Source organism: Nilaparvata lugens, chromosome 2, assembly GCF_014356525.2.
Source record: "Nilaparvata lugens isolate BPH chromosome 2, ASM1435652v1, whole genome shotgun sequence".
Classification (NCBI taxonomy): Eukaryota; Metazoa; Arthropoda; class Insecta; order Hemiptera; family Delphacidae; genus Nilaparvata; species Nilaparvata lugens.
The window spans coordinates 65,708,126-65,733,071 of record NC_052505.1 but is presented as its reverse complement, the minus strand read 5'-3'; the positions used below and the strand labels follow the sequence as shown (position 1 = coordinate 65,733,071).

General features: G+C 34.9%; 2 protein-coding genes across 3 annotated transcripts in view; one reads left to right on the top strand and one right to left on the bottom strand.

The window, feature by feature from the left end:
• Positions 1 to 15,871, bottom strand: part of LOC111062070 (NAD-dependent protein deacetylase sirtuin-1) — a 21,207-nt gene extending 5,336 nt beyond the window's left edge. Inside the window, exons 1-13 of the mRNA XM_022349773.2 lie at positions 15,701 to 15,871; positions 15,225 to 15,324; positions 14,552 to 14,706; positions 11,411 to 11,538; positions 10,965 to 11,087; positions 9,639 to 9,832; positions 9,115 to 9,221; positions 6,077 to 6,202; positions 5,148 to 5,300; positions 4,059 to 4,176; positions 3,484 to 3,564; positions 2,874 to 3,061; positions 791 to 960 (exon numbers count right to left, since the gene is read on the bottom strand). Coding sequence (XP_022205465.2) covers positions 791 to 960; positions 2,874 to 3,061; positions 3,484 to 3,564; positions 4,059 to 4,176; positions 5,148 to 5,300; positions 6,077 to 6,202; positions 9,115 to 9,221; positions 9,639 to 9,832; positions 10,965 to 11,087; positions 11,411 to 11,538; positions 14,552 to 14,706; positions 15,225 to 15,324; positions 15,701 to 15,851 — 1,794 coding nt within the window. The 5' untranslated portion in view covers positions 15,852 to 15,871. The remainder of the gene's footprint in view (positions 1 to 790; positions 961 to 2,873; positions 3,062 to 3,483; positions 3,565 to 4,058; positions 4,177 to 5,147; positions 5,301 to 6,076; positions 6,203 to 9,114; positions 9,222 to 9,638; positions 9,833 to 10,964; positions 11,088 to 11,410; positions 11,539 to 14,551; positions 14,707 to 15,224; positions 15,325 to 15,700) is intronic.
• The window catches only part of LOC111062055 (40S ribosomal protein S24), a 16,063-nt gene continuing 6,966 nt past the window's right edge, over positions 15,850 to 24,946 (top strand). Inside the window, exons 1-3 of one of the 2 annotated variants that reach the window (XM_022349757.2) lie at positions 15,850 to 16,312; positions 17,159 to 17,227; positions 21,883 to 22,092. In XM_022349757.2, the coding sequence (XP_022205449.1) occupies positions 16,310 to 16,312; positions 17,159 to 17,227; positions 21,883 to 22,092 (282 nt within the window). In that variant the 5' untranslated portion in view covers positions 15,850 to 16,309. The remainder of the gene's footprint in view (positions 16,313 to 17,158; positions 17,228 to 21,882; positions 22,093 to 24,946) is intronic. The other variant, XM_022349764.2, reaches the window with a different exon arrangement.

The following is a 24,946-nucleotide window of genomic DNA, read 5'->3' as shown; positions in this document are numbered from 1 at the left end:
CTGTTCGCACCGTTAGGCTGGGGTTAAACCAAACCAACGAATGCTTAGACCTATACCATGCATACCGAATAAATGCCACCAAATTTCGGTTTGCTGCCCCATAAGAGGCCATGTGCTCTGTAGGCCTATACGAGTTCGTATAGTCTGCTCAATGAGAGGTCATGCGTTCGGTAAAGATAAAAAAAGATTATCCCGTTATATGAAATTGTACTTATTCTTATAATCATATTCAAATATATAAATATTATTGGAAATATGTATTTACCGGTTTTACCCAGTTTAACACCTATGAAGGAGTGTGAAAAGTGAGTGGATTCATTCATTTTTTGGGATATATCACTCATGCTTCTCATGTCGGATTGTGTCTATGTTCAAAGATTGCTCTAGCTCTATGCTCGTTTGGTCAGGTCCGCGTTATAGAATTCATTCTTAGCGTGCCTTCATAGTGTTTCTTAAGAATGCGATAAATGAAACTTAATGCTAAGTAAATTCATTATTAATACATTCGAATTAGTAATTACTTTGCACATGGACAACAATTCTTCAATATTCCTTACAGGTTTCCTAGTTGTATTAAACGTTTTCCAAATTCATTACTTTCTACATTGAATGTAGTTGAGTTTAGTTTCAATTGGTTTTTAGAATTGGGTTTTTATTAGTTGATTCACGTATCGATTCGAAATCAATTTATCAACGTTTATAAGCGGGGGATTATAGTGAATGTTTTGAATACTACACATCACCTTCAATTATTCTACTGTTATATAAAGTGGATTAGGATTACCGGTACCTCTTGCTCGACAGACATTCTGCCCTCACTGTCGCTGGACGCCAACAGTCGGTCGTCCTTCTGGGCGCTCGGCTCCGACGAGCATTCAGCCGCCATCTTGTTTCTGGCCCTAATCTTCCTAATTTTGCGGCACTTGACGGTCGGCTGGGGGGTGTTTTTACCGCAATCGCCTGTGCAATAGAAAACAACATTTAAAACATAATTTCATCTGAAAGATGAAGTCTAAAATCACAATCAAATAAATTCATCATTATTTGTTCTTTTGACTTTAAAAATGATAAATAGTAGCCATTGAATCGGTTGTTGAAAAGAGTCTTTGGAGCACGTGTTTCCGCGAGTGTCTTAAATATCTCACGAGTGCCTATATCAAAGTATGCATTTGTATACACTTCATTTTATCTATGACCACTTGCATCCACCGGCCCTACTAAAGCATTCCCAATTATTACTACTGAAGCATGATTTTTGAGATAACAATGACATACCGATATTCATGTAATATAGTCTAACTATAATAGAAGTTGGTAAATATATTTTATATGTTTATTATAAGTAGGTGATATACCGAAGAAAAGATAACAATGACATACCGATATTCATGTAATATAGTCTAACTATAATAGAAGTTGGTAAATATATTTTATAAAAAAGATAACAATGACATACCGATATTCATGTAATATAGTCTAACTATAATAGAAGTTGGTAAATATATTTTATATGTTTATTATAAGTAGGTGATATACCGAAGAAAATAGCCCCAACTTCGCAGAATTTTGAAAAATAATGAATTTAACATTATTAATTGAATCAAAATTAAGCAGAAAAATGCTGATTTTGGTTTTACAATAATTTCTCTCTAGGTTATTAATCCCGTCAAATGCTGAATTCTTATTGGTCCATGAACCCATGTTCGAATAGAAAACGGTAAGACCCAATTCACACAGAAGTGGTGGCATCGATCATATGTTTATATAGGAGTGGCAGAAGTCAGCGCCACATCCACTCCATACCCAACTTCTCAGTGAATTGGGCCTTATAGCCTCATTATACACTGGCTTTGAAAAAGGTTATTTTGAAACTATAATGTAAACGCTATAAAATTAACTTATGGTACCAATATACTGTCACATATATGATAATATGGATATGGTCAAAGATCTTCGGTCACCTTTTATCAATGGGACGATTAAACAAAAAGTAGAATCTAGTGACTAACAACTAGCTATTAGTTCTAGCTACAGTAATAAACCTACTATACTATAGTTACTGTAGTTCTAGCTAATGCACAAATTCAGTTGAATAATCATGTGCTAGTTCTAGGTAGATGCAACTAGGAGTAATTGCATCATCACATGTTTCCGGAAAATTCTTAGGGTATGATCTCATTGGATGCTTATATGAGCAAGTGCACGGGAGATCAAGCATGACCAAGTGCGAAGATAAGAAACAAAACTGAAAAGAGCCATAGGAACATTCACACTGAACGCGTGCACTTGCTTGTGGTGTTCAGTTTGAGCAGCTCCAAGCGAGTCTCAATCGGACGATTGAATAGAAACTAGAATCTAGTGACTCGTAGCTTATAATTAGTTTCAACTACTGTATACAAATAAAATTATACAACTGACTCGAATCCTAGCATTTGCTTGAAAATAACTTAGAGCAAGCAATTGCTTTATATTCTATGAGAGCTAGCTTTTATTCAATCAACCAAATTTTATTCTATGGCTTTTCACAGATTTAGTTTCTGATCTGCGCACTGAACTTGATTATGCATAATCTCAGATGCGCTTGAACATAAGTGTATCCAATGTGATCACACTCTTGAACAAATAATAGGTCTAGCGGCTGTTGCTACGTCAATTTTTATCCACATGCATTGAGTGGTTGCTAGGGCGACCAGAATATCCCTAGTTCTATCTAGTCCTAGTTAGTGCCAGCCAACTTTATTCAACTAAGTCTAAAAACAATTACTTGGAGTTAGCAATTGCTAGCTTTTATTCAACCGACCCATTGATTGTTACACCAATAGATGCAAATATCGTTGGTCAAAGATTTGACCAAAATATGTAGGCCTACCTACCACAAGCATAATCAGCTGTCTGTGTCGGTTGGCTGTTTTCTACATCTTCCTGCACTTCCTCCTCCATGCTTGCATCGGCGGCCATCAGACTGCCACTGCCAGAGGCGGCCGAGTCCGATTGCACGGCTCTGTCCGACCAGTCCACCGACATCTCGCCTTCGCTGTACTCTGCCCCATCTGAGCCCCATCTGACAACAATAAACAAATGTTGTTTAATACAAAAATATATAGATACAAGTTTTTAATGCATTCTTTCAATTATTTACATAGATATATTAATAGAATAAGGATAATAAATGAAAAGATACATGAAGACTTGGATAAAGCTAGTCAGGGACGTTTTGATAAATAAATGAAAAATAAACATGATTAAAGTAATCTCTGAATACACAGTTTTTAGATAACAATAAAACATAAATATGAAATCAGAATGATGAGGATACATCTTTAGATAAAGCTGGACTTGGATAAAGCTAGTTTCAAAAAAGGGTTGAATAGAGCTTGAAATGTAAGTATTATGGTATGCAATTTATTGGCTAACGAATAACCATCGAGGAAGTAGCCTAGTCTTCTTAACCTTTGAAATTTATAGAAAAATTGACGGTATTACCTTTGAAATGATGCAATATTTGGTTCAGTTTCCATCAGTTTGTTGTTGGTCCAGCATACGTCATTCCAGTTTTCTCCCATTCTGAAAATCACAAGAGTGAACACATAACTACCGATCCAAATAATATTATATGTGAACGACAGTTTCAATAAGGTGATTACTATAATCATCATCTCATGAGAAAACAACTCTAACCATTCTCAAATTTCATCTCAAAAATCATCCTAAGATCAAATAAATTTACAAGAGAGTGCACATAATAATTATAAACATAACCATTTTTCTAGTATTTTCAGATTGAAATAATTAACCAATGTATTAATGTTCAATTCCCCAGCAGAATTTTTATGAAAATTTGCTAGAAAGCTTATAGTAATATTTGAGAGTATAGAATAATACATAAACAAAATAGTATTTATTTAAAAAATGGTATTTTCCAATTTCTAAGCAAATATTGTGTCAGTTCGGATTCAGAATTAAGTATCAATTCAGAATCAGTTTGTAAATACTGAATTTAATTTCCAGAACAATTATTTTTAATAGCAACAATCAAAATTATTAATATTACAACTTACTCCAAGCAAATTTGATTGATGATGACATCTCCATCACCTAACAGTTCCACATCAAAGTTCAAATCAGGCAGGCTTTCTCTGTTTATCAAAATCTGCGGTACATGGCTTGGCAGCGAACCTGGAAAAATAATTCGTAATTGAAATATTTAAAATAGTATTGCTAAGCTGGATATTGGAAGAGCCTAAAATATTATGAGAAATGAGAATAGATTTTATGTTTCAAGAGTTAAAACGCAACTTTATTGCTTGAGCAGAACAGTTATCACGCAACACGTAGTGGGAGCGATAATGTTGCAAAAGCAATAAAGAGTTTGACGTTTGAATTGAATAAAAAAATTCTACAACTACAATAACAAGAGAAAAGAACAGTATAAGTATGATTGACTCGCCTAAAATCCCTGATCGATCGCCGCGATTAAGGGTGACTGCATTAATGATTTGAACAAGTGAACAATCAGCTGACCACAGACTTACACTTACACTGTACGTGAAACGATATCTCTCCAACCTATAGACTGTTTGGAAAGTGAACGTTTTCTGTGCAGTATAGAGAAAAATAAATTAAGGGCCGGTTTCCGAGCTCGGGATTTAGCCAAGTTCTAGACTTTAAAAAGCTGGAGTCAGAAAATTGGTTTTCCGAAACGGGGCATAGTCGCAGTCATAGTCACGTTTAAATTAGTTGGAATCAGTTATAATGCACACCCTATATTAGTTTATTTAGATAACATTTTAACTAACTATTACACGATTTAAAAACATGAGTATCCAGTATAGAACCCAGTTAAAAATTAGTGTTGAATTGAATTAAAGTTCTGTTCAAAAAATGATAAAAGTAACGTCGACTGTCATACATGGATAAGTGACTCTAAGATCTCCACACATTTTTCCACTATTAAATTACATCTTGCTATGCTTGTCTAGTGTGTGCTTTTCGAAATACTAACGAGTACTTTTTCATGAAACCGAGTTCACTTCATAGCATACTCTGTAGATGAATACATGACAGATCATGTTGTTTAAAATCCAATTTCTTATTAAAGCACACTCATATTCATGATAAAATTGAATCTTTTTTGTTAAGCAACTCACTTGGAATAAGCGCGACTGGATAGACTTTGAGCGATGAGCCAATCACAATTAAGAGATCGCACTCGTCCTTATCCTCGGCCATTGATTGGTGGAACGTCTTTGGCAAACTTTCTCTGAAGAACACTATGTCCGGTTTCATCACACCACCACTCGCTGCAATCACAGTAAATAAACAATGAAACGCAACAATATGCAAAAATAAATTATCAAAGATATCATGATATATCAATGATCAAAGATTCAATAGAAACATTCGACCGCTGAATATTGGGTTTTCAAACATTAATAAATTCTATCATTATATAGTATCGCTAGTATCCTTTACAGCGTTTTGATGGCACGACCGGTTTCGCGTATTCTTTCCATTATCAAGTGTCCAAATCATTATCAAGTTAGCCCTATAGAAATACATGAGTAATTTCATCAATTCATTCTTTTATTAACGTTCTGCCTTCCAATCAATTCCTACAAAGCTGAAAGAGAATACATTGGTTCTTATGAGTGTTCACACATTGGTATGCTGTAGATATGTGAACACTTGCAAAAGAATCAATGATATTCTCTTTCTGACCCAGAAGAGCAGAAATTCCTTGGGAAGCAAGTCTTCAGTGACACCCAATGCAATGTCTATAGTTTGAGGAACAACAGGTTTAAAACAATTGTTCCATAACAGGATTCTGATGCATGAAATGTTCAAAAAAATGTATGCTTTCACTTCATTAATTTTCCTTCGAAAAATGTTACAGTATAAGGCATATATTTTTTGGCTAAAATAAAAATAATTAAAATAATTATTAGGTACTTGAAAAGTATTTTAAAACTCAGCAAATAAAAATGAATACATTGAACTGAATGAATTTTGAATAGATTGAATAATTCGAAATATGAAGTAAAGTAATTATTAGTAAAGTAAGTAAACACACAATTACCTGGATCCTCAGGATTAGTGGGACAAATTGGACAGAAGGGTATTCTCTGTTGGAAAACTGCTTCTCGGATGTCTTCACAGGTGACCTTGTGCTGACATCGGGTACAGGTAGCCGTCGCAAATGAACCTGACAAATTAGTAAATTGGTAAATTGATCAGTATATTGATAACATATTAGAAACAGCGGGTTGCCAAGGCCCTTAATGGATTGAAAATACAGTAACGAAGAAATCAACCCAGATCAACAAAAAACTTGGATATTAAATTTAAGTTGTACTAAATATAAATAGTGCCGGAAATTTTAATCGTGATTAATTAATTTTACGAGAATCTATCAGAGAAGCCTAATTTTCACGAGAATCTATCATAAAAAACCTTCTCTGATTGGTTCTCGATAAACTAATAAAAAATAAATTTTTACAGACTTTTGTGCAACCGGACCATAGACTACTGAATGAATACTGATACTAAAAAAGGAAACAGCTTAAATACTAAATTCTATAACATATCTTAATATAGAGCCTAGTCTATTCGATCGCAAGAGCATTTACTTTAAATGCATTCACTGATTAATCTCTGGAATTGATTTTTTTCAAAGAAAAAACCATAAAATCTTATGAAAGAGATCAGATAATACATTAATTATAATAAAGATTAAAATAATATTACATAATATATAAAATAATATTCACAAATGTAAACTTCATTAAGAAAGTTACGAATCAAAAGTGGAGTATAAGGTAGTATAGTGAGGTCCACGTTATAATGGCAGTGTACAATTGACAATACTGTTGCTGTCCTTTTCTATCATGCAACAAAACAGATAGCGCTATCTCTCTCTAGCTTTGCAATGTTGTCAGTTTGCCAGAATATTTTATTTTTTCTTTTGACAGTGACTGTACAAAAGTAGACTAACAATATTATTCTCAGCCGCTATTTTTTTTCTTCATTCTATCAAAATACTTTGGTACACAAGTCGTATAACTGATTTTAAAATGTATTTTTGAAACAATGAAATAATTTTTGAACATCACCGTATTAGAAACACAAATTAAAATACCTGAAATGACATTTTAAAAGTTGATAACTAACCATCCTAGACTTTATCCACGCTTCAGTTAGCCTACACGTTTAGGTTAGACCTACTTGTACCGGTATAAATAATAATTGGAAGTTTATTTCAGAATTATTTCCAATGAAATTACTTATTTTAAAAAGCATTTATATTCTTCTATATTTTTTGAAAGAAATTGGAATAGAATACCTACCAAATAACTAAATTTCTGTTGTTTTGAAATTCAGATTGGTGTATCACAGCATTTTAAATTAGCCGCCATTTCAGGTTTGTATAAAAATAAAAATCTTATCTCAGTTATGGAAGCAAATTTTTGAATCAAATTATGAAAAAATATATTTTCTTCATTAATTTGACATTAAATTGATTATTTTATTGAGGAAATGAAAATTATTTTTAGATCAAATTTAATGGGATGAATTTAGTGACAGCTGTGTACACTCAGTTGCAAAATGGAGAGACTTGGCAACGTTTTTCTCCTATCCTTCTTCACTGCCATTATAACGTGGACCTCACTATAGTGTATTTTCTCATTTATCAATAAAGAAAAGAAAGTATTTAAAAATAAAAAAGGATTTTCTCTATAATATTTATAATAAAGGAAAGAACCGTCTTAAAGCGGTAGGGATAGGAAATTCATGAATCACGTCTGAACTAATTAACTCCAAATTTTGCATAAATATTCTGAATTCACCGAGAATGGTTATAGGCCTATTTATTTTAAATTCTCCAAGATTTCAGTGGGCCAAGTTTTAATTAGACCCTAGCGGAGCACGGGTTGCCTGCTATTCTTCAATAAGAAAAATGTTTTGATTAGAATCTTATTTTCGAAATAGGAAAAAAGATGTTGTACAATACATTTGATGTTTACTATGTATTTAATGATACTACAGTAATCCTATTTGCAAGCAAATAGTACATCTATAATTAACTGGTGAAATAGTCAATCATGTGGTAGCCAAGTAGTAGCCTAGTGTTTGTCCTGACATTCACATGAAGTTTGCTTGATTATAATGAGTTATAGTGAATTTTGAAGTTGTATAAGTTAATATTGTCATTGAATTTTCAAAAACACTTATGAAGTAAAAATGCACTTACTATTGGTAGTGACATCTTTTCGACCTTATGTGTCATTATCTTACTTAGAGAGTAAATTTCTACAGTCTGATGATGACCAACAACAGGTCGAAACGATCGTCACTACCTGTAGGCTAAGTGAATTTTCACTTCACAAGTGTTATTCAACTAATTCATTTGAAATTGATCAGGTGCGACTTGAAAACTCTGACACCAGACATGAGTCAGCCAGGTCACTCGATATTATTACTACTAATTCACTATGAAGGGTAGCTAAGCTTTTGATCAAAGTTGAAGCAATATTATCATAGAGAAACAATAGCGTAAGTAGATACCCCATGGTATAGGGAATTCATGTCGCAACTTTTACTGTTATCTCAAGCCGATTACTGTCGATTATTGTCAATTTTTTCTGTTTTGTTGGGGTGATAGTGTATGAACGGCACAATAATTTGAGAGACTACCAGCGTCACACAGCTGCATGGGAAAGAACTAAGTGAACTATCGGCTTGGGATAACAGTAAAATTTCGACATAAAAGCCCTATATCATGGGATATCTACTTATGCTATCGTTTCTCTATGATATTATACTACATTATATTAAAATTACATTGATAAAAATAATTTGGTGATACTATGAGGTTTCAATTTTTTTATTATTTGTTAGAATAAAAAATGATCTCCCAGAGAATTATCAATTAATGATCTCTGATAAATTAGCCAAGAAAAAATCAAAGACGCAATGCCACTTCTTTGATATAAGCGTCTCAACACTTAGGAATAGTTCAATATTGATTGTGATGAATCAACATTCAAAATACTAGTTTTCAATTGTTCAAATCATCGGTGAATAGAAAATTTAAGAATAATTGTGTTGTGCACTTACCATGACATTCAACAACGTTCTTGATTCCAGCCACCTGTTCCAATGTATCAATGTTTTGTGTGTAATTTCTGAGCAGCTTGCCATTCTCTTCTAGCTTCTTGATGAATCTAAACATAGATAAAAATTATCATTTATTACATTTTTAATTATTGGCTTTGCAATATTTTTACATCCATTATCAATTGAATTGAAAAATGCAATATTAATCGAAAGGAGAAGCAGTTAACAAAAACTTTAATCAAAATTTAGGCTAAAAATAAGTTAGTCCATAATAAGTTTATATACAATATTTTTGTTCGCATCCACTCTTTTCACTTGAAAAGATAAATCTGGATGAAATATTTCATTATAATTTAAAATTGAACGGGTCTATTATAAATTACAATCAATTTTACAATTAATTTTGTATTATGAATTAGATACATCATCTAAATTTGTTATACAATGATTGTTTCAACATTCTATGAAATTGTAAAAAATGATTGATTGAAATAAAAAATGAATGATTTATTGATTGAACTGACCGATGACAAGGGGACGGTTTAAACTGTCCGGGATAAATTTCGCGGGCGAATTTGAAGAAAGGGCGCGGGTCTCTGCGGAAATAGTCGATGTCGAACATGGATTGCGGGTCTGGCAGGTCGGGGAAGTCGACAGCCAGCCGCGAATAGACGCCGTTCCGGCTCCTGAAGTCCGGAATACCACACGACACTGATACCTGAAATCAAAATTATTATAAAACTTCAACGAACAATAGTATCGACATTCATATCATGATACAATTTAAAATGTCCAAATAATGTGAATATCGTTGGATTGGTACATACAAGGTGCGGCAAAACCGATTTAGCAGTTTGCTTCGATTGTCACATCAGCTGTGATTCAAGTTTACACATGATGTATTTTTGTTTATTAGTTAACCCTATTTCAGCAGTCAACATGGTTTGGATCGGTGTTCATCGTGGCTTTGGCGTTCGCGTTCATCATGAAAACAATACATCAATTTGGAATAATTTTTTAGTTATATTTCAGTCTCATTCTTTTAAAATAATGATTGCTCAAGAATTACGCAGACTGCGCTACGACTTACAGAGCTTGAATTTCACTTGATCTGAAACCAAGGTCACCAGGTCTGACTGAGCATTTGCTCCTTCTTTCATTGGGGTGATATGGAGGAAAGGGGTTTCAAAGGCCACTCTCACACTTTAGCAATGTTGAAACAGCGGATTATTGACAAGGTGAATGCCATACCCCCGTCACTATCTAGGTATTTAATATTTGACAACTGCTCCAAGGTATTGTTCCCAATTACTATTTCTGACCTCAAGTTACATACCGTTCTTCATACATTTGCTCAAGTTTTTCCTGCTGAGAATGTCATTTTAGATGAGGTCTACTATAAATCTCAAAATCATCCTTCCCATTACCCACTCAAAAGTCTGGACTGACGTGGGCATTACATTCAGTGAAAAAAAGGGAATACCTTAATGATAAGATCATAGAAGGAATATCAAAACCTTATTATTTATATAAAAAACTAGTCAAACAATTTTAGAACAATACAAATAAATTTGAACCCTACAACCGAGAGCAAAATGACACAAGAAAAAGTTGTGTATGAAATTGAAAGGCTGAAGGTGGATGTAACTTTTCAGGAAGAATTGTGACTTTGATGGCCAAAACAGGTTCGATAAGAAAGATAGAATTTCATGCTAGGTTGCACCAATACGAAATCTATCTTAAACCAGGATCAGCGCTGTTCCGGTCAGATTCATATTGATTCAAAATAGATTATAAAACAATTTTTTACGTTGGACGATATTTTTGTGAATATTAATTTTTGTACTTACCCCAGCTCCAGTCAAGACAATAACTTTCTTGCAAGATCTCAATAGTTGGATGACATCACTGAATGTGTTGACAGTTGGTAATTTGGCTCTTGGTGGAGGCTCACTCAGAACACTGGCAATCAGCTGCAAATAATTCAAGATACCACAAAAAATAAGAATAGAGAGTAATTAAAATAATAATTCTATCTTTTTAGCTTTTAACATAGATTCTCAATTATCAACAGTAAACCAAGTCCTGGCAGTATTGTCGAATATTAAATACAAACTATTTTAGGATAACTTACAAGTATTGTTTAGACAGTAATTTTGCATTAATAAACAGTTGTTTTGAAAACTCTTAGTTTATAAATTCATAAAAACATGGTTTTACAAATATTATTATTTCACATAGCCTACATAAATAATCTAATCTATTTGAGTTTGAGCTATAAAATCTGTTTACTTACTCTCCAGAGACTGAATTTGTCCAGCAATGAGCATTTCGTTTCATAGAATTTATCACCAAATAAATTCGCCAGAATAGTTCTTGGATCAGCTCCACTTCTCATTTGTCTTTGCAGCCAATTTATTTGTCCTGCAATAAAAATTAGAAGAATATAATTGAACTTGAAAAAATGCTTCGAAGATGAAAATATTGGATGAAGATATACATCTGTATTAGCCTACCTCAAATTATCATCTTACTAAAATAAGTTGTTTTTTATTTCGATCAATACTTCATAAAGAAAATTATATTATTTGTTTGTACCGTGAATAATTATTGTAGAGGAAACACCATCATCAATGCTTCATTGTCCAACATGAATCGACAAGTTCAACAATACTATTAAACAACTCAATAATATTAATTTTGCATTCCGCGCACAGAATGTTTTTTGTGGAATGCAATTATTTATTCCAAGAGTAGCCTAATACAATTTCATGGGGATATAAATAAAATTGAATCGCCCAGAGGAAAATCCCCCCAAAACACAGAGCACTTCTAATTGATATAGTATAATCAATGCTTTAACAGCACCATAACCAAGTATGGACCAGAAAGTTTGTCTTAATTATTTTCAATGTACACACATAATACAGGATGGGTGAAAAGTCCGAGAACGGCTTAATATCTCATACACAAAGGTGATTTGAAGGTGGGTGTGAATGGGGATCCTACTCAAATTGAAAATACTACTTCACTATGACTTTGAAAATCTGATCCGCCGTATTGAATTCAACTTTATTTTTTTCATAGGAAGGTGGTCATGCGATTCATGATTTCGATACGGAATTTTAAGAAGAAATGAATGGTGAAAGCCGCACATCGATATCTCAAACCGTTTTGAAGATATTCACATTATTTATCAAAATGCGGTTTTCACCATTCTTTTTTTTTTCTTGAAATTCCGTATCGAAATCATGTATCGCATGACCACCGTCCTATTTTTAAAAAAGTTGCATTCAATACGACGGATCCAAGATGGCGGATCAGATTTTTAAAGTCATAGTAATGTAGTTTTTTTCAATCTGAGTAGGATCCCCAATCACACCCACCGTCAAATTACCTTTATGTATGAGATATTAAGCCGTTCTCGGACTTTTCACCCATCCTGTATGTAAAGTTTTGTTTCAATCAGTTTTGAATATCAAATCAAGTAGGTGACGTCCCCTATTCTCCATACACTCAGTAAACCGATTTCTGGCGTTTGTCATGACTACTCCCAGCATTGCAGGGTGCTGTTTTTGCTCAGGAGCCTGAGAAGATGTGTACCAGAGGCCCATCTCCGCATGTGTTACTTTGCCTTCTTTCAGAGTGTGATGGCATATGGCATCACCTTGTGGGGTGGTGCCTCTGAGGTAAAAGATATACTGCTGGTGCAGAAGAAGGCCATCCGGATTCTTTGTGGGGCAGAAATTTTAGCGCATTGTAAGCCTCTTTTTGTGAGTGAAAAGATTCTCACTGTATTCAATTTTTACATTTACAGGTCAGCTATAAAGGCATTCCACAGTGTCCGTACTTTGCCTACCAGGGGTGATGTGCATGATCATGGCACCAGAGGCAGGCTGAGGCTGGACTTGCCATATTGTAGATTGGGGAGGACCCAGAGCAGCCTCATCTACCAGCCAGCTAAAATTTTGAACAAGCTGCCAGTTTCAGAACAAGAGACAGTCTTGAAGAGGAGACTGAGGGCTTTCCTTCAGGAGAACCCCTTTTATTCTATGAGGGAGTTCTATGATTGTGATCCTCATACTGTACGTAGATACTTCTTGCATTAGTCTTGCTGCTTCTTCTGTTGCTGCTTTTTGTGTTTGATGTGTTTTTTTTTGTTCTTGACCTGTATTATGAAAGTTTTTTATGTTCTTGACTTGTTCACTTGTGGCCATACTTATGACCACGCCATGAACAGAAACTCATTATTATTATTATTATTGTTATGTTAGCAATTTTTCACTGATATTGGTCTTCAAATCTTGTAGGGTCCTTGGACGGTGCACATGAACAAGGGATTTCAAAAACCCCCATAGAAAAAAATCACAAGGTTTCAAATTGGGAGATCGGGCTGGCCACTCCAAATCGAGATGAAAAGTGTTCCCTCAATGGAAGTCACGTTCAGAAAGTTCCTGCACAATTTCCATCTTGTACGGATGGAAATGAAAATCATCATGGAAAATTCGTCTCATAGAACGATCAGAAATTCCAAGAGCATACGAATGTTTGCGCGCAGAACGCTGTGGTGATCGCAACCCACTCTGCCTCAATGTTCTCAGGTGACCTAATTGGCCGAGGGACTCCAGTTCTGCGTCTTGTCGCACTTGCAGTTTGACTGAACGTAGTGACCCACGTAACAATTAATTTCCGTTCCGGTACAGTAGCCAAAGGGGCTGGATTAAAGCGATTTCGGAATGTGCGCTGAGTTGTGATCACAGAACATCCGCTCGAAAAACAAGTCTCAACGGCAAATGCGCGCTTCTCATTGTTCCAATGCATGATGGCGACTGAACATACCGGGAAGATAACTTTATATTCTGACCTCTCTAATGAGTCCAATTTCGCTCTTCTAAAACATCAGCTAACTGAATGGCGTTCACTTTGAAAAAGGAAGTTTTGCTTCCGCACTCTAAACTTGGATCTGTAGTCCTCGCAATAGATTCAGATCTATATTTGAGAAATAGTCAACATGGAAACAATACAAGGACCAAGCTAAATATTGACATTCCGCACCACTGACTCAACTGATTTCAACGCACACCAATTAATGCAGGCTCATATTCCTTCAATATTCTGCCAGATAGCATGAAAATTTAAAAATCTCACAATCATCATACCACAAGGAACTGAAAACGTATCTCACTACTCACTGCATGACCATACAATTCAGTGACAGAATTTATTGAGAACCACAAATACAACCACCTTAGAGGATAGCCGTTCAAGATGCACTGCTAACTTGCCTACATGACTACTGACGACCATGATAAGGAGATTGATAGAAGACATGGACAATTTCCCGATTCTAAGACTGTGGTGAAGACATTGAAATTGAGAAAGTTGAGTAGACATTGAGTAGTAATAATAACACTTGAAATTATTTGTTATTACTCACCAGCGATACAATTCCAATCCTGGCCACTCATTTCTGATATTCCACTCAAGTCAGAAATATTGCTGACGGTTGACGCAACATCGAAATCATCATCATCATCGTCATCATTATCATCATCATCTTCCTCTTCCTCGTCATTATCCACGTCTCTACCTCTGTAATGAAACATTATTATGAACATCGAATAGATTCATTAGGATTCAATGAAAAACGTTGGTAAATCGTTTTTCAGGACTTGAAGGAAAATATTAAAAAATACAATATATTGAACTAATATAAGTTATAACAATATAATAAAAATTGATGATTAGGCTATTCTTCTTGACACTACCGGAAAAGGTCCTCAGTGCCTGCTGCAGGAAAAAAAATTAATTGCCAATCAATAAATTTTATCATTAATTTAAATGCCGGTGTTAGATAGACTTAGTCACTCTTGATGGAATTAAGACTTAGTCACTTAGAATTTAGACTTAGTCACTCACGGAATTGACTTCAATTTTCCTCCAGATAACGCTAGTAGTAGCTTTATTAAAAATGAAAGTGTTTAAAGTGATAAATAAATCACCTAATTTGACTAGTTGTAAATTATTCTAACTCAAGCAATAAAATTAAGATTTATTCAAATTAAGTCACAAAACTAAACTTATTGCAACTTAATGTGAAAGTTACATACCCTGGGCTGCTGGACTCAGATGATGAAGATTTCAGTAACTCTAAAAGTTGCTTTTCATCTGCAATTGTTTGAGAGTTTTCCAGGTTTTGATTGTCTGATGCTGAAAAATATCCAAATAGAAAAATATAAGGCAACGTTTACACACTACTTAATCTAACCAATGTTATCAGATATCAATAACCTTGTATTGATACAAATACTTATAAGCATTTCACAATTAAACTATAGAAGAAATATTTAGTTAGAGATTTGTCACTGACATTCTAAAATAGGCCTAACATTGCATTATTCAAAGAGATAACCTAACTTTCTCTTTGATTCGGCCATTCCGTATCATTTATTTTGATATTTTGACATAACCCCCACCACCAACTTCCAATCATCTGCAATATCGATTGAAGCAAACAAAATACAAATCCGCCATTTTATGTAGGAAAAAGCGATGACATATTTCCACAATAAATAAGTTTACTCACGTTCTTCGGGATTTTCTATTGCATTGTGGTTTACTCTGAATTGAACTGAATCCGATCCAATACTTGAAATATGACTTATTGAACTAATTTCGTCTAATTTTAATCGTTTTGGTGGAGAAGGATCACTACAGTCTTGAGAATTAGTCGCCATTTTGAAAGACAAAGACAATGCATTCAGTAGGAAGACTTTGCTTACGTTGAGGGAAATGACGTAAATCAAAATATATAAAATAAGTTTTTTTGAATATCTAGTGCATTAATCATTATAATTTAAGTGAAGAATTAAAAAAAATAATAAAAAACTATTTTGTGACAATTGAATACATTTAAGCTGAAAACACTGATTGAAATGAGATATACCGTATCTTGTCAGAAAGATTTCTCAAAATATTTTTTTCACTAGAAAAAATACTGGGAGAATCAATTTAATTATTATTTTCAACGTTTTTCATCTATATAAATCAGGAATGATCAAGAAAATGACTCTTCACTTGTAGTGAGATGCAATAATACTGTTGCTGAAAATCAAATGTATTTGGTTGGTAATTCTGTAATAGTCATCATCCTATCTTTCGTGGTTTTGCCCTGTCGCGTGGTACATCGTTAATCATGGTAAATAAAATTTAATCTATAATCATCTTAATTATTTTAATGTAAATTTTCATTCTTTTTATAAAATTTGATCAATAATTATTTCATCTTGTAATTTCCATCAAATAAAGGTCTTTTAAGAGGATTCTAACCTTTCAAGATCTCAGACGTTGAAGAATCATTTATAAACTGAACTAGTTCCTATTATTTTTATATATATATATATATTCTACTATCATAAAAAAACGTTTTTTATATTTCCATCATAATAATTTGCTTTTATTTATTTAAGATTCAAAATTAGTTTTTGTTTATCGTGGTGTTTTTTAGGTTATGTCTTGGAACCCAACAAGGTTTTTCTAATATCTTTAATTTGGTAATAGTTTCTAATAAAATCGAATAATACACTTCCGTTTCTATTCAGCCTATAACACATGTGTTATCTAATCACAAAATTTTACTCGAAAATAACAATCTCAAATGTAAACAACTTCGTCTAACATCAAGCTATACCCACTCAAAATATTGTATAGTAGGTACTACTGTGCTTTACTTTTGTATTTTTAACAAGATTTTATTGTAAAAATCTCTTACAGCTTCAGAGCTAAAATTTAAAAATAATGAATATTGTTATTTTTAACTTACAATTTTAATGAAATTCAAAAATAGATTTGTGTTGTACTTTAGTTTTTCATTCACCGGTAGCCTACTGTTATTTCTAACCCATTAGCCTATTTGATCGGCCTACTCTCATGATATTTATTCTATCCATTTGCCACAACTTGTCAATTTATCAGTATTTTGACCTCTTTGAATGATTTAAATTTTAATAGCTCAAGTTAGGCTATACTTTGTTTTATTTTACAGGCTGAAGGTACTGCTACTATCAAGACGAGAAAGTTTATGACAAATCGTCTGCTATGTCGGAAACAAATGGTAAGTTGTTCTATATCATATTAATTCATTGCAGCATAATGTATTATACTATTTGATTACACAATTCGATATTATCAATTTCTTACCAGCTTCCATATGGGATAGATCAAGTAATAATTAGTTAAAATGGTCTTTGAAGACGTTTGGACTCGAAAACAAAATTAACAACCTTATTACGAATTGCGTTCAACGTCTCGCTAACAAGTTTCCTATATGTGATCCACTTTTGAAAGCATTCCTTTTTAATAACATGTATGCTTCACATATCACATGCAATTTTGACTATGACTATTTCGAGTAATTTACCACTTGCCGTTTTCACACATACTTTGAGAGTATTGTAGATTTTTAGTGATTTGATAGTAACTTATATTTTTATCCAATCTCTCGATCAAAGACCAGGTCATTCCTGGATAGATCGCGTCAGTCAGTAGGCTTTACATATACTTCAACATGAAGAAAAAATAACACTGGTAGAACAGACCACACTTTACTTGATCGTGATGGTAGTGTCACAGATCACAAGTATCTTCATTAAAAAGTTACTATACCTATTACTATACTAGGCCTATTAGAAGATTGTGTAAGGCTGGATTAAAGATAGCCTAGTTGACATTTAGTTCATCTCGTCTGAATAAAAAAGTTAGGAATTATTACTGATTACATAATATTTGCGTTGCATGATTGCTCTAAATCGCGACTTTTTCATATAAGGTTTTATAATATTCAATTCAATTTTTCTTCCGTCTGTGACCAGTGTATATACTGGATAGACATTGTCGATTTATAAAACACAGAAGTTCAAATTTTACAGTTATCTAAAGATGGCCGATCAAAGAGACTGACAAAGTTTGCAATCTCCTCCTCATTCAAAATTTTGAATGTGCGCATTGGTTAGCAGGTATGCAGCTTAGCCAATCTTGAGTAGGGAAGGTCGATGTTGTCTCTCCTTCTAGTTGAGTAGTTGTGGATCTGGCCTCTTGCTTGGAGTGTGTGAAGTTGGGCCTTCAGAAGCACAAGGGAGCTCAGCACATATTGACTGGAGACAGTAAGTATTCCCAGCCTCCTGAACAGCGAGCGACAATGCTCCAAGTATGGCGAAGATGATATGATTCGAACCACCCTCTTCTGTAGAAGGAGAATCCTCTGGCATCCATTTGCATGACCCCAAAGTGCAATCCCATAGTTGATATGGCTATGAAACAGACTGTGGTATGCAGTCACAAGGTAATTCTTTGAAACATGACTTTTCAATTTCCGAATCAGATATGTCATTTTGGAAAGTCGGTTGCATATCATATCGATGTGCTGGTCCCATGTTAGTGATGAGTCTACCAAGAATCCAAGTAGCTTAACCTCCGGCCCACCAAAAGGAGGCAGACCAAGCCCCAGGGAGCATAGAACATGTTGTGTCTTCTCTCCATTCATACACAGTCTGTTTGCTCTAAACCATGATCTCGCCTCCTCCAGTAGTTCAGCAGACCTCAGCACAGCCAATTGGGGATCTTCATCCTGTGCAATGAGAGTTGTGTCGTCAGCAAACAGCAGGGCTTTTCCATCCATACTAAGGTCATTTATGAAGATGAGGAACAGCAAAGGGCCAAGGATTGATCCCTGTGGCACTCCATACTCGACCTCTAGCTCCTGCGATTTGGCACCGTTTACTGTTACAACCTGCCTACGCCGGTGAAGGTACTCCTCCATTGTTTTCAAGACCACTCCTCCAATCCCATATCTCCCGAGTTTCCCCAGCAAAATCCCATGAGACACGCAATTGAACGCTTTGGTGAGGTCACAGAGGGTCATGGCAGTTGAGTGTTTCTTCTCCATTGCCTCAAGAATGGATTCCACCAGGCGTTGGAAAGCACCTGTAGTCGATCTCCCATGGCGAAAACCAAACTGATCCCCTGTGAAGAGTGAATTCTCCTCAAAATAAGCCGAAAGCTGAAGGAGCATCACAGACTCCATAATCTTTGCAAGCACCGGAATCAAGAGATATAGTTCGGTAGTTTGACAACTCTTCAGTATCACCCTTTTAGAAGATTGACACTGTTCTTGAAATCTTCAGTAGATCAGGAAAGACAACTTGCTCCAGACAGCTGTTGGTCAGTCTGCTAAGTGGTGAGGCTATTGAAGAAATGACTGTCTTCATAAGAAAGGTAGACAAGCCATAGACGTCAGGGCTTCTCGAGCTCTTGTAGCCATTTTCAATTCTTACCAAGTCCATAGGTGACACTTTTCCATTTTTAAATAACAGTTTTGTAATGGTGCTCTGTCCACCGCACATGATGTAGTTGAAATCATCTGGACTTGCATTTTTTGGCAGGGCAGACTGTTTCTTTTTAGACTTATTTATAACATTCTTAAGTCTTAGGTATGCAGTGTAGTACCTATTCCTCAGTTCATCACTGGTGGCAGATTTACAAAGGCTACTTGCCAGAACCACTAAGGCTTTAATATTGGCCATTTCAGCTGTGGATCATGAGTTCTGAACTTTCTTTTCCAGTCTATGCTTCTTTCCTACATCCACAGTAGGCCGTTTAGATCTCAGTGAGAAAAAATTGTCGAAAAGAGAAATAAATTTCTCAAAGAACTGTACAAAAGCTAATCGAGGCTCACTGTTCACAATAATTGTACTCCAGTCCACTCTTTCCAGTTCACCATTAAGTAATGGAATGTTGCAATCATCAATTCTTCTGTAGTAGGTAAAAGTATACCTGGTACACCAATAAGGGACCTCCTTTACCCCCTCACACAAACCGGAAATGTCAATCACAAGGGCTTGATGATCGGCCACAAGATCTACTACTCCCACACTTTAGTTCCAAGTGTTCATATTAGTAACAACAGTAGCAAGACATGCATCACCTCTTGTTGGTGCTCTATTGCCAATAACCAATAAACACAATAAATATATATGAATATATTCAACAATATTGGTTCCCATGAAAAGGTGAAAAGTTTGCACTATTTGTCAACGCAAAATTTTGGTCATCTGATAACACTTACCATGGACTTTTTAAGATTATAAATGGTGTTCAAAAAGTAACTGTGCACTTGAATTGTATGGAATGAAATAAATTTATGCCGTTATTGCGCATTAATGTTTGTCAATCTTGTGTGGTCTGCTGTGAAGTGTATCGTCTGAAGCGTAAGTTTAGTAGTCACAATAAACCACATACGATTGCGTAACTTGAAACCGCGATAACGGTTTTACTTCCCACTTTTATTCCCACAATTCAAGCGCTCAGTGACTTTCCAAACACTATCTATTATCTTGAAACATTCTTTACAGGGGCTTTCAGATGACGATCAACATTCACGTTGCAAAATAGTGCAAACTTGTGACCTCATAGAAATCAAATCAATTTATTACTTTTTATAAAAATACACATTACAGAAAATTATAGAATGCATTATAGGAAATTTTCTTCACATGGGCTATGATGCCTGTGTGCGAAGAAGAGTCCGAATAACGTAATATATTCATTTTAATTCAGAGGAGGAAACAAGAGGAAAAAACTAACATGGAAGAGAGAGAAAAGAAGAAAAAAAATTGAAAGAAGGGAAGAGAGAGAGAAATTAAAAAAGAGATAGATAGAAAGAGAGATAGGAAGAAGAAGTACAAAATCGAAAGTTTCAATTTGGGTTGAGGATCATCCATCAGAGCCGCCAGAGACGGACATAATAAATTGAAAACGAATATTATTTTCAAAAACCCTTTTAGAAATGATAAGCAGACCGCAATCTCCGATGCTTCTCTACTCTGGCTGTTGGATCAACCAAGAGAGCAACATTTTCTTGTACGTGGCATTACTGCATGTGTTGAAGATTGACAACTGAACAGGCATGATGCAACACATGCGGTGAGCAATATAATAGGGACATCGGGATGAGGCCAGACTCGTCAATCTCGGCATCCTTATGTTGCTAATTCTAGAGGCACGTGTGAAATGGTCATGACTTGATACAATTATAATTAGACTTTCCTTCTTCTTTTATGCATATGCACAAGTAGTGCCTTGACAAAAAGCTGTCGAATATCTTAAACCTGAAATTCCATGAAAAGTTGATCAGTAGGATAACGTCTTGGATGGCCTGTCGCAGCCTTGATAACTGCCTTCTGCACAATCAGCAGCGGCTTCAAGACGTTCATAAAGGCACCCCCCCCCCTCCATACAAAAATACCAATGTGGAGCAGTGCCAGAAGCTTATTTTGTTGAATATATTCAACAGTGTGTCCACGGGGCGGGAAATCCGGGAATTGTACGGGAATTTTTTGACACTTGATTCAAATTAGCAACATAGTCGATGCAAGAATGTCTCTGTGACTATTTAATTTATATGAGTTCATAAGAAAAGGTCGCGATTTAGCACAATCATGCAATACAAACATTATGTCTCTCTCTCTCCTGAAATATCTACGTAAAGTTTTCCCTACAGGCCGACAGGGGTGCATCAGCAAGCTGTATATGTGCTCTGTAAACAATAATTGCAAGATCATATCCTTCACTGACATAGTTTCTGATATAAAAACAGTTACACAATTTTAGTTCTCATCAAATTCAATATGTTGCTAATAATAGGCTAATTTCACTCCTAATTATTATTATATGCCTTCTCCACTATAATATGTAAATTGTTGTGTGTTGAAGGTTGTAGACGCGCTACACCCGGGCCAGTCGTCGGTGAAGAAGACTGAGATCAGAGAGAAACTGGCCAAGATGTACAACGTGACGCCCGACGTTGTGTTCTGCTTCGGGTTCCGGACGGCGTTTGGAGGCGGCAAGTCAGTTGGATTCGCGCTCATCTACGACACACTCGACTTCGCCAAGAAGTTCGAACCCAAACACAGGCTAGCCAGGGTCAGTCATATCATCAGCTGTTTTCATAGATTAATGACTCAATGCACCGCCACTTGCAATTGAATACCATTGCACAACGAGTTAACCAATATTGTAGATCATTATTTATGGATAAGAAACTTATATAAATATCATTTTCAACTTTCCGAAAGTCCTTGGTTACTCACACACCCGTCATTTTTTATTTCCCACTTACCATTTTTTTAACGAATTAATGGCTGAGCATACGGAACATTTATGACAACTAGAAAGAGCTAAAAACAATTACCGTATGCAATTTTTCGAATTCATTTTAATTACCTTGATATCACACGTCTTGAAGGATAAGAACAGATAGAATATCGGATAAAAAAATTGAATCAAAGGTAACATGTTGCAACAATGGGTCATATGAATAATACCAAAGCATATGCTCATGAGCATGAGTACTCATGTAGTATAAAGCTGCGTACACATATACGCACTTCCAACCCGCACCGACCACGCTCCGCCTTCGTACCGCCCTCGTTCCTCCATCGTACCACAGTCGCTCCGCCCGCGCACCCATCATGAACGTTACGGAAGATGTTAGATCTTCTCGCGTTCCCCGGTCGAACCACTGTTGCTCCCCGGTCGATCATCAATCGCTCTGCTGGAGTGACGTTCGGTTGCGGAGCAGAGCGAAAGTCTGTACGCACCTTAAGGTTTTGCTCATGAGCATCAAGTAGAAGCATAAGCATTAGCTTATTTTTATACTATCAGGTAACCCGTGCTTCGCAAGGGTTTATTTTAAACCTTAACAAACTGAAAACTTGACGTAATGAAATCTGGAAGAATTGAAAATAGGCCTATAATAATCCTCGGTTAATTGAGAATTTCTGCAATATTTCAAGTAAATCAGTCCAGTAGTTCAGACGTGATGATGCGTCAAACATAATTTTCCTATCCTTTATACGTGTATAAGCCAGTTCTTCCCTTCATTATAGTATAGAAGATGATAGATAGATTGATTATTTATATCAGTATCTTTGAATTAGAATAACTTTTGAAAGGTTTGAGATATCGATGTGCGGTTTCCACCATATTTTCTCTTGAAATCATGTATCATATGACCACCTTCCAATTTAAAGAAATGAAGTTGGATTCAAAATGGTGGACGAAATTTGGGTGCGACGGAAAGCCTGTCTTTATTATTTGAATAGGATTCCCAATCATATCTATCTTCTAATTTCCCTTTTAAAAGAAATGTTCAACTGCTTCCATACAACAACTGGAAGAATGACAAATTGAAAACTTGACAAACTGAAGACTTGATGTAATCAAATCTTGAAGAATCGAAAATAGGCCTATAACCATCTTCGGTTAATTAAGAATCTATATGCAAAATTTCAAGTTAATCAGTACAGTAGTTAAGACGTGATTATGTGTCAAACATAATTTTCCTATTCCGTACGTGTATAAGCCAATTCTTCCCTTTATTATAGTATATAGATTATTATTATGTTGCTTTGACCTGTGATCTGTATAAATGTCCTGTAACATCTAAAGGTGCGACCACACATGCTGAACCGTACCTCGAACCGCGCAGCAAAACGTGCATTCCGCCGAACATCGCGCCTTTCAGCGAACATGAGCATTTACTTCATTTTCATAAAGTTGAAAATCAGCTGTTAAGCATTCGCCGTACCGTACTCCGAACCGTTAGCCGTGCCGCTCGCCTCTGTTTTAACTGTTCGCCGTACCGTACTCCGAACGCTGAACATTTCAGTCAATCAGAGTCCTCCATTACAATTCGCCGTGCAGTTTGCTCTACAATTTTGGCTATCCATCACGAGTGTAAACATGCGAACACGTTCGCGAACATGAATACAGAAGTATATGGGTCTTTTTTTATCTGATTATAATTCTTCATGTTTTGAACAATTCATTGTTACGAATGATAAATTGGTGGGACCTGATAAATATTTTCTAATTTAAATAAAATAACTCCTAGAAAAATAATGAATGGATAAATACCAATATTAAAATATTGTTGACCAAGAACTCAATGCAACGACAATTCATTCAACTAATTCTGTACTCATAAAATTATAATCTTTTTTTTATTGATAATCAATTTCATCAACTACCCATAAACTGACTGAAATAAATACTTCAATTTCCATGTATTTAATTGATAGAATTATATAAATCTACAGTATAGATCATATCTATTCACAGAGTTCGTTTTTTGTTGGCAAGAAACATGTTATTCAACGCAGAAATCATTATTTTAATAAAAGATAGGATAAGTTGAATAGTTTCCCTTTCAGGGGGAGTTTTGACAACCCAAAAAACTCATTTTTCATTTAAAGAAATATCGTAAAGGTGCATAGGACCTTATTTTTTGTTCAGCATGCCAAAATACCCCTCATTTCAATATAAAAATTTTCTACTGACTGTAGGCCTACAGTGAGTCAATCATTCTACCAGGGCTCGAATAATTTTGGGATTGTAATTAAATAAAAATGGAAGAGAATAATTCATTTATGTGAAAATATCAACACATTTATTCAAAGCCATATTAACTGCATGCGTCATTCATATTCATTTATCCGATACAGCATTGATAAAACTGTAGACGCTTGTTTAGCTCAAAAAACTTTGTCTCAAAAACTGTTCTAACTGAAAAATTAATAATCCATGCCACGTGTAGGCCTATACATTGCATCAGGAAAACGAAGTTTCAAAACTATGTTTTTTCTAAATAGATGCTTTTGAGATAATTTCTTTGATGCAGCTGTTTCACATTCACCATATTATTATACAGAGTTTGTAAAAATGAAAATATTTATTAATTATCAAAACAATACTATTATAATATTAGTAATAATAA